The sequence below is a fragment of the Dendrobium catenatum genome, unplaced genomic scaffold (genome assembly GCF_001605985.2).
Source record: "Dendrobium catenatum unplaced genomic scaffold, ASM160598v2 fragScaff_scaffold_313, whole genome shotgun sequence".
Lineage (NCBI taxonomy): Eukaryota > Viridiplantae > Streptophyta > Magnoliopsida > Asparagales > Orchidaceae > Dendrobium > Dendrobium catenatum.
Window position 1 is genome coordinate 2,183,661 of NW_021318775.1, and position 14,085 is coordinate 2,197,745.

Genomic DNA, 14,085 nt, shown 5'->3' on the forward strand with positions numbered 1-14,085 from the left:
TTCTTTTTTTTTTTTGCCTACATCAGTTGGTTAGGAAGGTTCTATTTGTGTTATTGTCTGCTAGGGCTTTTTTTTTTTTTGTGCTAGAGCTATTTAAGAGAAAGTTTTGTCTAGGTTTAGGGCATGAGATAATTTGTGTTTGTTATAGTTTTATTTTGGAGAGCTTCCTAGCAGCGTCTAGGATTCATGGGAGAGTTAATCTATCTCTCAAATAGTAGATCAATTGTATCTTTCTTTATTGTTGAATAGATAATCAAATTTCAAGCCTAATGTTTAGATTCTTGCATTTTCCTTATTGCCTACTTGCTGTTTTACTTCCAAGACATCAAATTGGTATCAGAGCAAGACTTTGGGAGAGATAACAGCAAAGAACATTGATGCATTAGAAGGCGAAGTGGAGAAAATCAAACCTAGGATGGAGGAGAAGTTCTCAACCATCAAAAGTAGATTTTCAACCATGGAGGGAAGGCTTTCATCCAAGGAAAACCGATTTGGAAAGTTGGAGGAGATGATGAGGAAGCTCTTGGAGATGCAATCAAAAACTCCACCGATGGTTCCGATGGCTAACCCTAACTAAGATTTGATCTAGATTCCCTTGGCAGAATTAACCGAAAATTAGATCGGATGGGAAGAGCTTGACGAGGAGAGTTTCGTTCATCAAGATCCCACCTTTTGGGGCTCTGATAAGGGGCGGATTAGGATTTCTGGATGAGGGGAAAACAATGAGGGAATTTTTTGGGGATATGGTAGAGAGGCTGACCACTATAGGAGACATTTTGGGCAAGGGGAACAGGCCATTGGAGGAGCGGGGTCAATTGCCATCTCTTAGGGCTCTGATAAGAGGCGGAATAGGGTTTTTTATTTTTATTTTTTATTTTTTTGGTGGGGGGATGGTCAACCACCATGGGAGGTCTTTTAGGCAAGTGAAGAGGATGACCAGAGGAGGGGAACAAGCCGAGCCATAGGCATCAGGTCATATAAGGCGGGGCGAGTGGAAGAAAAAGGTGGGATTCCCACCCTTGATACATGGGGGAAACATAGAGGGATCACGATAACCGCTACACTGGAAGAGGAAGAAGCTATTAGGGCGGTGGCAATGCTAGGGTGAGGAAGTTGAAGATGTCGATATTTAAAGGGGAGGATGCAGATGGGTGGCTGTAACAGATGGAGAGATATTTCACGGTGAATGGGTTGAGAGAGGATGATAAGCTTACAGCCGCAGGGCTATGTCTGGAAGGGAAAGCCCTCACCTAGTTCAAATGGATAGAGGCTAGATATCCAATCCGTTCATAGGAAGAGTTTAAGGATTGCTTGTTGGAACATTTTCGAGTCATTCAGAAAGGAGACCTACACCAACAATTCTTTGCCTTGACTCACAATGGGACCGTCATGGAGTACAGGGAGAGATTCGAGTTGCTATTGGGGGCAGTTGAGGGGAGTTTCGGAGATGGTGTTCTTATGCAAAGAGGGGGCTAGGTGGAATTATGAATGGAGCCAAGGGGAGGTTCAGCCAGCCTTTTGGGGCCCAAGAGAGCTATCATGCATTATGGAATGAGGAGATATCAAGGGGAGCTATTTATGAAGGTTTCCTAATTATGTTTATTGTGTTTAGGAAGGTTTTAATTGTTTAGGAATGTTTTATTTGTGTTATTATGTGCTAGGGCTATTTAAGAGAGGGTTTTGTCTAAGGTTGGGGCATGAGATAATTTATCTTTGATGTAGTTTTATTTTGGAGAGCTTCCTATTAGTGTCTAAAGTTCATGGGAGAGATGATCTACATCTCGAAAATAGTAGATCAATTGTATCTTTCTTTCTTGTTGAAGAAATAATCAAATTTCAGCCATAATATTTGGATTCCTGCATTTTCTTTATTGCCTACTTACTATTTTTACTTCCAAGACGCATAAAAGTATGACTTTGTTGGAGATGCTTGATTGTTTCAAAAGGTTCTTGATGGATTGGCCAATCTGAAAGAGATGAAATTATGAAGTTTCTTAATCAAGAGGGAGTTGTTTAGGAAGATTGTTAATCAAGAATGAATTATTTAGGAAAATTTTAATTATAATTACTTAATTAGGAGTGAATTATTTATGGCAAGATATATGATTTGAATTCAAATATGAGAGAAAAATATTTAGGAAAAGGGGGCTGATTTGGGAGAGAATTAGGGGAGCTTATTAAGGCTAACATTAGGTTGATTTAAGGATTATATTATGAGTTTGCTAAAATTAGAATTTCTTAGGTTGTGAGGGCTCTAGCCACCGGCTAGGAATTCGGGAGAGCCGGATCTTCCTCTCCAATTGAAGATCCAATTGTATATTGTTTTTTCTTTCATATATCTTTCAACAAAAAATTCCTGTGTTCTTATTTCTAATTTTCTCAATACGTACATCCACTTCCTATCAAATTGGTATCAGAGTGAGATTTTGGAGAGATGGAAACAACGACGGTTGATGCGTTGCAGGGCAAAGTGGAGCAAATCAAATCCAGTACAGAGGAAAAGTTTTCAACCATCAAAGGATTTCAACCAAGGAGAATTAAATGGATAGTCGATTTGAAAGGGTGAGGAGATGATGAGGAAGCTCATGGAGATGCAATCAAAATCTCCACTGACGATTCCGATTGCAAACCCTAACCAAGATTTGATCGGGATTCCCTTGGTCGAATCTAAGGGAAAGAAGATCGGACATGAAGAGTTCGACGAAAAGAGTTTTTCATCAAAAACCACCTCTTAGGGCTCCAATAAGAGGCATATCAAGGTTTTTGAATGGGGGGATAGCAATGAAAAAATTTTATGGTGGAGGTGGTGAGGTGGCTGACCACTATGGGAGGTATTTTGGGCAAATGGAGTGGGTGATCGAAGATGGAGGGGGTCGAGCCGAGCTGTGGGGATCGAGTTATGCAAGGAAAAAGGAAGAAAGGTAAGAGTCCTACCCTCGATGCACGAGGGAACCGTTGGAGGGGGGGGAGTTGGAGTGGAGATGCTAGGGTGAGGAAGTGGAAGATGCCAATATTTGAAGATGTGGATGCCCATGGGCGAGTGTACCTGGTGGAGATAGATGCATCGGGATCGCCCTAGGGGAAATACTCCAAGATCATCGACCCATTACTTATTTCAGCCAGGTGCTCACAACTAGGAAGAGGCTCAAGTCTGTATATATAAGCGTGAGTTAATGACAATTATCTTAGCCATCCAAAAGTGGCGACCTTATTTATTGGGGCGACACTTTATTATCATGACAGATCAGAGCAGTCTGAAGTTTCTTCTTGAGTAAAGGATGGTGACTAAAGAGCATCAGAGGTGGTTATCCAAATTACTTGGATATGATCGCCCAGGACTAGTAGGAAGAGGCTCAAGTCTGTATATAAGCGTGAGTTAATGACAATTATCTTAGCCATCCAAAAGTGGCGACCTTATTTATTGGGGCGACACTTTATTATCAGGACAGATCAGAGCAGTCTGAAGTTTCTGCTTGAGTAAAGGATGGTGACTAAGGAGCATCAGAGGTGTTTATCAAAATTACTTGGATATGATCGCCCAGGACTAGACAGTTTTCATCATTCTACCTTGAGAACAAGGTGGCACTTTAGGAGGGGAGTATTGATTGGCTGGTCGATTTTATTGGGGGCAAATTAGGAAAATCAAGAGGGAGAAGTTTAGAAAGGTTCTAAATCAATGAAGAATTGTTTAGGAAAATTTTAATTATAATTGGGAGTGAATTATTTAGGGCAAGCGATATGATTTGAATTTAAATATGAGAGGAAATTAATTAGGGAAATGGAATTGATTTGGGAGGAAATTAGGGGAGCCTATTTAAGCCTAGGGTAGCCTAGAGTGATTTCAGGATTATGTTATGAATAAGCTAAAATTAGCATTTCTTTGGTTATGAGGGCTCTATCCGCTGGCTAGAGATTTGAGAGAGCCAAATCTTCCTCTCCAATTGAAGATCCAATTGTATATTGTTTTCTCTTTCATATATCTTTCAATAAAAAGTTCGTGTGTTATTCATCTTCCTAATTTTCTCAATATCTACATCCACTTCCTATCAAATTGGTTTTAGAGCCGTGTACTGGGCTGAAATATAAGTCTTCCTCACTGATTTTTGTTGTGATTGTTTCCTTCATCTTACTGATTTTTGCTATTGGAAGATCATATTCACTGTTTTTTTTTACAGTTTATTTTAACTATTTGGAGCCTAAATTCGGGTAGCTATGATGGGAAGAAAGGTACAAGTGTTGGAATGGGAGATTGGACAATTGAAATTTGATTTTGTAGAAAAGATTTCAGATTTCAGATTTCAAAAAACAATTTTCAGCCATCCATGAGAAGATCGATGAGAAGTTTACCATCATGGAGGAGATGATGAGGAAGATGCTCAAGTTCCAAACAAAACGGCGTTGTCGGAGACGGGGGGAGCCGTCGGTGACCAAGGGAGTGGAGGAAACCCTAATCCGATAATGAGAGTGGAAAATCAGGTGGAAATGTTGGGGAAGAAGAGGAGATGTCACCTTTGGAGCCACTTCCAAGGAGAGGAAAGGGTGAAGGAGTTGATTTTTTTGTGAAGCTACAAAGTTTGAAATCAGTGACAAGTGTGCGTTAGGTAGTCGACAGCCAGCGTAAAACTTAGGGGAAAGGGTGAAGGAGTTGATTTTTTTGTGAAGTTACAAAGTTTGAAAAGAGAAAAAGATGGGGAGAAGGTAGAAGCACCAGACATGGCTCAACCATCCCTACAGTAGTATCGAGGGGTGTTCCAACTAGTTCAAGGGTTGTCTCCTCTTAAGGAATGCGGGCATGCTATCATCTTGAAGGAAAAAGTCTCGCCTATCAGTGTTCGTCTGTACCGTCATCCCCAAATCCAGAACAAAAAGATTGAGAGATTAATCGAGGAGATGGACCCAATGATAGTCCATTTTTCAGTCAAGTGCTTCAGTAGTAATTTCCTTCGTTCCATCTTGAGGACAAGGTAGCATTTTAGGAGGGGGGTATTAGTGTACCGGTCAATTTAATTGGGAGGAAATTAGAAAGTTTCCTAATCAAGAGAGAACTGTTTATGAAGGTTCTTAATCAAAGGAGAATTGTTTAGGAAAGTTTTAATTACAATTGGGAGGTAATTATTTATGGCAAAAGATCTAATTTGAATTTAAAATCTAAGAGGGATTTATTTAGAGAAAGAGATGATGAATCAAGGGAAAATTATTTAGGAAAGTTTTAATTATAATTGAGAGAATTATTCAAGGCAATATATGATTTGAATTCAAATATGGAGGGAACTATCTAGGGAAAGATGGCTTATTTGGGAGGGAATTAGGAGAGCCTATTTAAAGCTAACAATAGAGTGATTTCACGATTATTGTGTCTTGTTTGTTGAATTTTGATTGTTCTTAGGTTGATTGGGCTCTAGCCGGGGACTTGGATTTGGGAGAGTCAGATCTTCCTCTCCAATTAAAAATCCAATTGTATCTTGTCCTTCTTTCATAACTATTTTGAATTAAAAAAAGTGTCCTAGTGAGTTCTCTTTGGTTTTTCAATTTCTGGTTTGCTGAAATCAGATTTCAGTGTTAGATTTTCACAAATTCTACAACCAATTCCTATCACTTCTACAATTAAATCATTTTTTGGACGTGTTACAGATGTTTTTCCCCTTCATCGTATATAGATGTTTATCCCATTCATCTCTCTCTATACATGAAATTGAACTCTTCATGATTTCTTCCTCAAGATTGATTTCCATTCATCTCCTCTTCTCGGGATGTGCTCCCAACAATTTACCAATTTAAAACTATAGCAAAAGACAATTTTAAGGAACAAATGAACAATGGATTATTTTCAAAATCCCCATGTTAGAACCTTTTTTATCGCAAGGAAGCATGTAAAACAAACATGAATTACCTGTCATATCTAGCATTTTAACGCCTTCGTATTTTCTTTCTCAGATTTAAAAATATATAAAAAAATTGAAAAAATATATAAAAATAATTAAAATATATTTCATGGATTAAAGTATTATTTCCAGCATTCTTGATGTAATTTTTATTTCCATATCCTGCACAGGTCAATTTTTATTGTGTCCTCCCACCTGACGTAGAGATACGTCCTCCCACTACTAAAAAACTGGGTTTTTGCTCGGTATTGCTAGCTATTATTTGGTATTAACGAAGAATATCATCATGTGAAGACCAATACCGAGTTATACCGAGCAATACCGAACTATACCGAGTTTTTTAATAGAAAACAAATAATATAAAAAAATACCTAGTTTTAGCTAGCAATACCGAGCAAAAATTGAGTTTTTTAGCGGTGGGAGGACGTATCTCTACGTCAGGTGGGAGGACGCAATAAAAATTCCAACTAAACAGATAGGTTGTATACCTTAATTAAATTCGTTACAAAGATGTGTATTTCACTTTAGATATGCTAAAGTTTGGTTACAAGTTGTGCATTTTTGTTCTAGAACTGTTATTATATTTTCCTTTCATAATTCAAAATTCTACATCCAACTAAACAGGTCAAACAGTTTCCTCAAATTTTTACTATATTAAATAAAGCAACTAAAATAATCAGAATATATTGCATTTACTAAAATGCATACATTCCAAATACAAACAACAATCGAGCCCTGAATGCTTATGTTTTAAATAATTTTACCTTTTTTTATATTTATCATCATCGTTGTATCTAAATAAGTCTGACACCACCTCCGATAGCTAAAACACCCTTCCACCAATATTAAGTGATTGCAACAAACTCTCCAAAAATGAAAAGAAAAGGGGAAAAGTTGATAATTCAAAGTTTTCAATAATTTCAAATTTAAAATAAATAAGTTTTAGAAATTCTTTAAAAAAAAGATTGAACTTTTTAGATTTCAAATTCAAATCAAATTTGATATTTGATTGCAACTTTCCAATCATTGCTTACCCTTTCTTTTAAGCAATAACTCTACCAACATCCTCAACAATATCAACCACAATTCACTCAATCATATCCCTCATTCCCCTCCATAATATCTTCCACCAAAGTCTCCAAACTTATCAGTTGATTCAAATTGAAAATTGAATTTGAATTTCAAGAACTTGAATTCAAACTTACATCCTAATCTCCAACTTTTTTTCCTCCACGAGTTTCTCCACTACCTTAACCCAATCAAACCTAGTTAGGTTATCCAAGCTTGACACCCAGCTCATTAATTAATTGATTGACCCAACTCAAACAGCCAGCATGGCCCAACCATGAACCCTAATAGAAAAAAAAAACTTCTTCCTAGAAAATAGAAGCATCAAACCAATCTATCACAGTGCATAAAACCTTCAATTTTTCAAAGTTATCTTTCCAAAACTAATGATAGCGTTCCTGAGGATAAACGATAAGTATTTAATCAATATTATTGTTGTTGAGGTCATTCTCCGCTTCCTAGCTTCTTCAGGATTTTCATTCAACATATCCACTTCAAATGGATTTGTCATTTGGCACCTCCACCTAGTTCCAAATATTTTTCAAACCAAAGATTGACACAAGGTTCTCAACCTAATTGACCTAAAATAGCTCAACCAAGCATAACCCAAATAAGCCAACCTAGCCCAACTATGAGACCAAATGAACAAAAAAAAATCAACTTCTCATTAAAAAATAAGACACCAAACCAATCCATCACCATACATGAAAATCCCCAATTTGTCAAAGCTATCTTTCAAAATCTAATGATAATCTTTTTGAAGATTGATGATCTGTCTTCAATTAATATTGTTATTGATGAGATTATTGTTACCCTTCCATTTATATGGAGTTTTCTGTTGGAAAAGTAAATCACGCAACAAAACAAACAACAAAAGAAAACAACGGAAATGAACACGAGGATTTAACATGGAAAAATCTAAAATCAGGAAAAAACTACGAAGCCACAATACACCAAGATATTCACTATGAAAATTGGGAGAAATTACACAAATCTTTTTCTCTCTCACACACTCTCCTTGTCTCTCTTGACTTCACTTTTCCATTCACTTCATAGAATAGACAAAAAGACGAACTTAAATATACAAAAGAACGCAACCCTTCAAGTTAAGCATGAAAAACGATAAAAAAAAACTGCCTAGCCCGACTCACAATACCATGGCGCCAATGTTTGGAACACTACGGCGCTCCACTCTGTCTCAAGCCTGACTTGCAGCGTCATGGCACTGCAGCCTACAACGCTTTGCTCTTTGTCTCCAACCAGAGACTACAATGCCACAACGTTGCATGGCTGTACGGAAAGAGAGCAAGGCCCCCGAACCCAAGCAGGGGGAGGCCCCCTGAACCCCTCAGCAAGCTCAACTGACGAAATTGAGGTATGAGTAAACAATACAACCCGATTGATCAATACAATCAAATTCCACACATAACCAACATTTTCTTTTCTTCACCCCTCCAAATAGAATGGATTTGTTATTTGTTACTCTTCTTCAGAATGCATTTATCACAAAATATATTTACTCATCAATACAATCAAAGGTCTATGAAGCTTCAAGCCTTCAACAACATTTCAACTCTTTATAGTATAGCTTGTTGTAATCGAGAGGAATTGATGTAGTGCAAGATGCCAACTTCCAATTATCAATATTTTCTTATATGCATAGTATAGTCAGAATAAGTCAGGTAGTTAGTTCTTTTACGGTGTTTATTATTATTATTCATTATTAAATGTTAGGGTTAAAATAGTCATTAATCATTTGATGCTTGTTGGTCAATATTTTAATGTTAGTAATATTACAATGTCCAAAAAAAGTTAGTGGTACTAATATTAAATTGTAGGTCTTAGGTTGTAATTAATGATGGTTAATCGTGAAATAAAAAAGATTTTTTTTTTTCCTCTTCGGAATCAATTCCTCCCACAAAATATCTAAATATGCTATATAACAACTGCCATATCAAAAAAAAGTATGCAAATTCAAAATCATCCTTTTTTTTGGGTGTCATGCAATAATACCTAATTTATTTATTTTAATAAAAATAATTTGGAGTGATGTAGACCTATTATGAGAAAATTTAACATATCGACAACAAAGATACTACAATACAACGTATTCTTGTTAAAGCAACAAGAAAGAAGATGTGCTACAAAAATAAAATTTTTTGTTATATTCCAAGCATAATTCACAGGATTGAAAGCAAACTTTCGAATGTTCAATCAACAATCCTAAATGTCATGCTCATAACAAGAAGATTGGTAGAAAGATGGGGCAAAATAAGCAATCTCATCTTATAGGTTCCAACATTAGACCAACAATAGGACAAAAGAATATTATGTATTTTAGAAGAAAATATTGAGATTCACTATCAATTTAAAGTGCATATCTGCAAAAAGTTAGGTTAAAACAATGTTCTAGAGGGGTAAAAAGATAGGACAAGGAATGACTTGAGCCGCATTAATTTTCTTTAATTTCATAAATTAATAACATCAAACAAATACAAAAATATATAAAATAAAATAAGTACCATAGTCTATAATAATATGATTCATATTCATACTACAAAATCCAATCAACACAAACAAATAAATTCAAACCAAATTTGATGTCAAAATGAAACAAGATAACTTCTATGCACTCCTCAAGCTCCAAAGGTAAAGTTAGGTTAAAACAATGTTTTAGAGGGTAAAAAGGTAGGACAAGGAATGACTTGAGCCTCATTATTTTTTTTTTAATTTCATAAATTAAAAAAATGAAACAAAATACAAGAAAAAATGAAATCAAATAAGTGCCATATTTTATAGTAATAGGATTCATAATCATATTCATACTCCAAAGTCCAATCGACACAAACATATAAATTCAAACCAATTTTGGTGTCAAAATGAAACCATACAACTTCTATTCATTCCTCAAGCTCCTAAGCTTCCAAATCCTCTTCTCTAATCAATGTTTGATTAGGGAACATATTTCTTTAATTTGAACTCTTAATTATTGGGAATGCTATATTATATTGAACTAATGTTTGATTATTTAATAACTTCTAAATTAATTTATCAATTTTTGTCATAGAGCATGTGCGCACCAACTAAATGCGCCCAGAGCAAAACTCAACTTGTTGAGCGTATGCTCCACAAGTCAAAAGCCTACCCCATCTACCATGGGGGACTTTTGTTATGCCCCACTCTATAGTGTATGCCCTAACAATGCCTTTCAAAACATTGGGTTAAAGCTTTTATTTACTTCAATGCAAAGGTCCATGATGGGTAATAATAGGCTTAGGTTTATAAAATAATAATTTGTTCCAATATTTAGGATGAATAGAATCATAGAGTCAACTTGATTGTTGCTAACATTAGAATGATTGTCAAAACCACTTCCCAAAGGTTCATATTAAAGAAAAATGTGATGCATGATTTCTGCATAGAAAATGGCTTTGAGGGAATGCAAACATGAAGATATCTTAGAAATTCATGCCCGCAATCTTGACAAGGTTCTAGCTTTACAAAGCAAACATAATAATTTTTAAGATTCAAAGTAGGGGTGTAAATTTCGGGTCACGGGTCGGGTTCGGGTCGAACCTGGAAATGACCCAGCACAAATCGGGTCAACCCGAACCTGAACCGTTTTATGTCGGGTTCGAGTCCAAGTCTTGTCAAATATTGACACCCCTAATTCAAAGAGCATGTTATTTAAGATCTAGCTGGTTCTTTGATGGTTTAGCTAAGAGAATCAATCACTAATATTTAAATATGAAAATAATATCACTCCTTGCTTATTATGAAAGGGAACATGAGTTCAAAGTGAAAAAAAAAATTGCTATTCACTGTTGAAAAGAGAATGGAGCTTACAAGCCAATATTCAGTTTCACTAAAGATGCAAAATTTTCAAGTTGGTCATAAATATTACATGTAAATGATAAGAATAAGTAGGGTTTATGCTCTCAGTTTTTACAATGTGCAAATTGATCAAAACTAGAATAAATAGAAAACAAAGATCATACAACCATTGGCACAATTCTCCACCATTGAACAAGAAATCAAGAATTCACATGAATATTTGAAGGAATGGCATGAAATGTAAAATTATAAAATTCACACTAGTTTAGTTTGCAAGGAGTAGCTATCACTAAGAGATTGAATATTTATCAAGAAAGCTCAAACATATTAGTTAACAAGCATTTTTTTTAATAATGCCTTATAGTAAAAGGATTCTACATTTACCTTCCACATCATCATCATCTTTATCATCATCGTCCTCATCATCATCTTCATCATCATCATCCTCAACAACAGGCTCATCAAGCTATAGATGCAAGCATTTAGGAATTTACATTAGCAAATTTGCAAGGCAGCAGAGCAAAAAGGAGCAAACAATACCCAATGAAGGATACCAAATGCAAACCATGTAATATTTAATTTAAATGTAGTTTGATACACTTAAATTTAAGAACAAGATCACAGAAAAGTTTGGATGAACCATTTTAAAATAAATCATTTAAAACTACTTCAGCTAGTATTCTGGTTACAACTCATATAAAAAGCCAGTATAAGCATTGAATTTCTTGGGATGATTATATACACTAACTTAGTTGGGATCTGTGCATATACTGAATTCCTTGAGGCATGTTATGATCTTTAAAAAGTGAACTCCAGATACTAAAGATGGCAAAAAATAGCATACACAGTAAACAAGGCTTCCCAACAATACATGTTTGTGAAGGGTTGGTCAATGCAGCCTTACCCAGTATTGCAATGTGGTTAGTAGCATCAGTCAACCTCCAGGACCTCAAAACCACAATGGATGCAACTTCACAATTGCATCAGTCTTTGAAATTAGTGATTAAGAAATTCAATCTAAAAATTAAACATAATATGATGTAATCCATTCCATTTTTCCTTGTATTTGATGCCATAACCTTTAAAGTGAAGGCCTCATAATTTAAGAAATTAAATAAGCCATAAGGACTGAAATAACCATAAGAAATTGAAGAACATAAAATAGAATAGAATGTTATCCATTCACAATTGGTATTTCCAATAAGACCTGGTCTAACTTGAAATATACATCAAAGGAACAAACTCAAAAAACAATCCAAAAAAAGAAAGAATATTATCAATTTTTTATAAAATCTCATGTTTTAATTTTATAATAGGAGTGAGCATCTCATTGAATTAATTTTATTTGATGATTCCTTTGAGTAGCTTATCAAAAATAGTTAAAAGAGGCTTATACAGAAGCCATTAAAACCCATGCATACCACAAAAAATAAGTTCAATGACTAAAAATGTTCTTTCTGCATAAATGTTCTATTTAAATATTATAGATTCAAGAACTGATGAAATTGACATTCAGAAACTTCCTCTCATATAGGTTGAATTCAAGGAATAATGAGAATGACAATAAATAAATAAATAAATACGGAGTTATTGTGTTGTTTAGCTTTCTACCAATGCTTTGGTTCTTTGAGCTCTTCTCAACAATTAATAAGTTAATTTAATACATCCGATGTCACTGAATTTAGACTGAATTTTAAAAATACTTTCCATCCAAAAATGGATAGAAAGAAGTGTATCTTAAAAAAAATCTCAAATATTTCATAGATACTTTTGTTTGATTTGATATCAGATCACTAGGCAAATTTCTAATCCTAAATAATTAAACAATGTTGAAGAAATATAGCAGAAATAATCAAAACCATGTTTAGCATGCATAAGATTTTCTGTTCAGTTTAAATAGGGATAAAGTTAATCCTAGAAGTTCCATAATGGAGTTAAATCTGGTTCAGGAGAAGGCTGGATTGGGAGCAAATCATAGATCACCAAATCTAGACTGCTAAACAGAGAAAATAAACTAATTTGTGGATTAAACGCCTAGTTCACATCTAATCCTTATTTAACATCAAACCAAGCAGCCCTTCTACAGCAGTTTGTAAAGCAATAAATACATCATCCTAATGAAAATTAGATTCATAGTGGAGCAAAAAGCGACAAAAAAAAAATCTACTTAGGACAAAGTCATCTAATTTATCCAGACATACAGAAGCCTCAAGTTGAATTTTCAAAAGCAATCATGGCCAGGGCACGACTGCCACCTTGCCACTTAGTTGTTATGTCAGTATTTAACAAGCTCAGTTTCTCCTGTCGCTCCTAGACCCTTGTTTAGAAAAATACAAGGCTTCAACAACGATTCAGTAATCTTGAAACCTTAACATATAAAGCTATAAAAAACCGGAGCATCTCAAGAGTAGCAAGCGACGTTATTTAGAGGGCAAACATAATTGGGAGACTTATCTCTGTATGAACCTAAATAATACCTAAAACCCATGTGCACAAATCAAAGAGAAGATAGATCGAAATTAGGAAACAAAATAACCGATGGATAATAGTATAAACAAAGAACGATTTTGCATTGAATTGGATAGAACAAAGGATAAGGTAACCCTACGTTGATTTTTTGTTGCTCGAGCTGAGCGGCGAGGAGCTCCTCGGGGGTCTGGGCACTCATGGCGACGCGTCGGCGCTACTGTTTCGAAGCCAAAAAAAATCTTAAGAAACCCTAAGTCCGAGCGAGATGACAATCCTACACACAAAGAAGAGATAAATGGCTCATTGTGCCCTGGCGATTGATTCCTATTTTCTTGCCTAGTTGGCACCATTCGTCTAACTAAATTGCAGATCTACCTGTTTTATTGCATATCACCCCCTTTCTTGCCCTGCGGCAGTGCGGCCTTTATTCCAATTTTTTTATTTGGTTTTAAAATATTTATTTACTTATTTAATTATTAAATATATGTTGTATTAAATTTAACATATATCATTCTTATAGTATATTTGTTTTGTTTTCCCATGTTTAATTTTTAAATTATATAAGAGATGTCACTGAAAAAACATTATTTTATATGTGCATCTTCTCTATGATATGAGGAATTATTTTGTGCGAATGCTGAACGCAGCTCTACATCTTGACCGAGTCAGCAATACCGAGTGGTGCCGAGCGGTACTGAGCATTACCGAGCCGCGGTACTGACATGGTTCATTCTAGTTAATCTCCGGGTGGTGTTCTGCATCCGCACATAATAATTTCTCTTATGATATGTAGCATATTAGAGGATTTGTAAAGCAATTTGCATATTCATGT

General features: G+C 35.2%; 1 protein-coding gene across 1 annotated transcript in view; it reads right to left on the reverse strand.

Annotated features, from left to right (window-relative positions):
• The window catches only part of LOC110105042 (nascent polypeptide-associated complex subunit alpha-like protein 1), a 19,803-nt gene extending 6,219 nt beyond the window's left edge, over positions 1-13,584 (reverse strand). Inside the window, exons 1-2 of the mRNA XM_020834396.2 lie at positions 13,393-13,584; positions 11,169-11,250 (exon numbers count right to left, since the gene is read on the reverse strand). Coding sequence (XP_020690055.1) covers positions 11,169-11,250; positions 13,393-13,452 — 142 coding nt within the window. The 5' untranslated portion in view covers positions 13,453-13,584. The remainder of the gene's footprint in view (positions 1-11,168; positions 11,251-13,392) is intronic.
• Between the last annotated feature and the right edge of the window lie 501 nt (positions 13,585-14,085).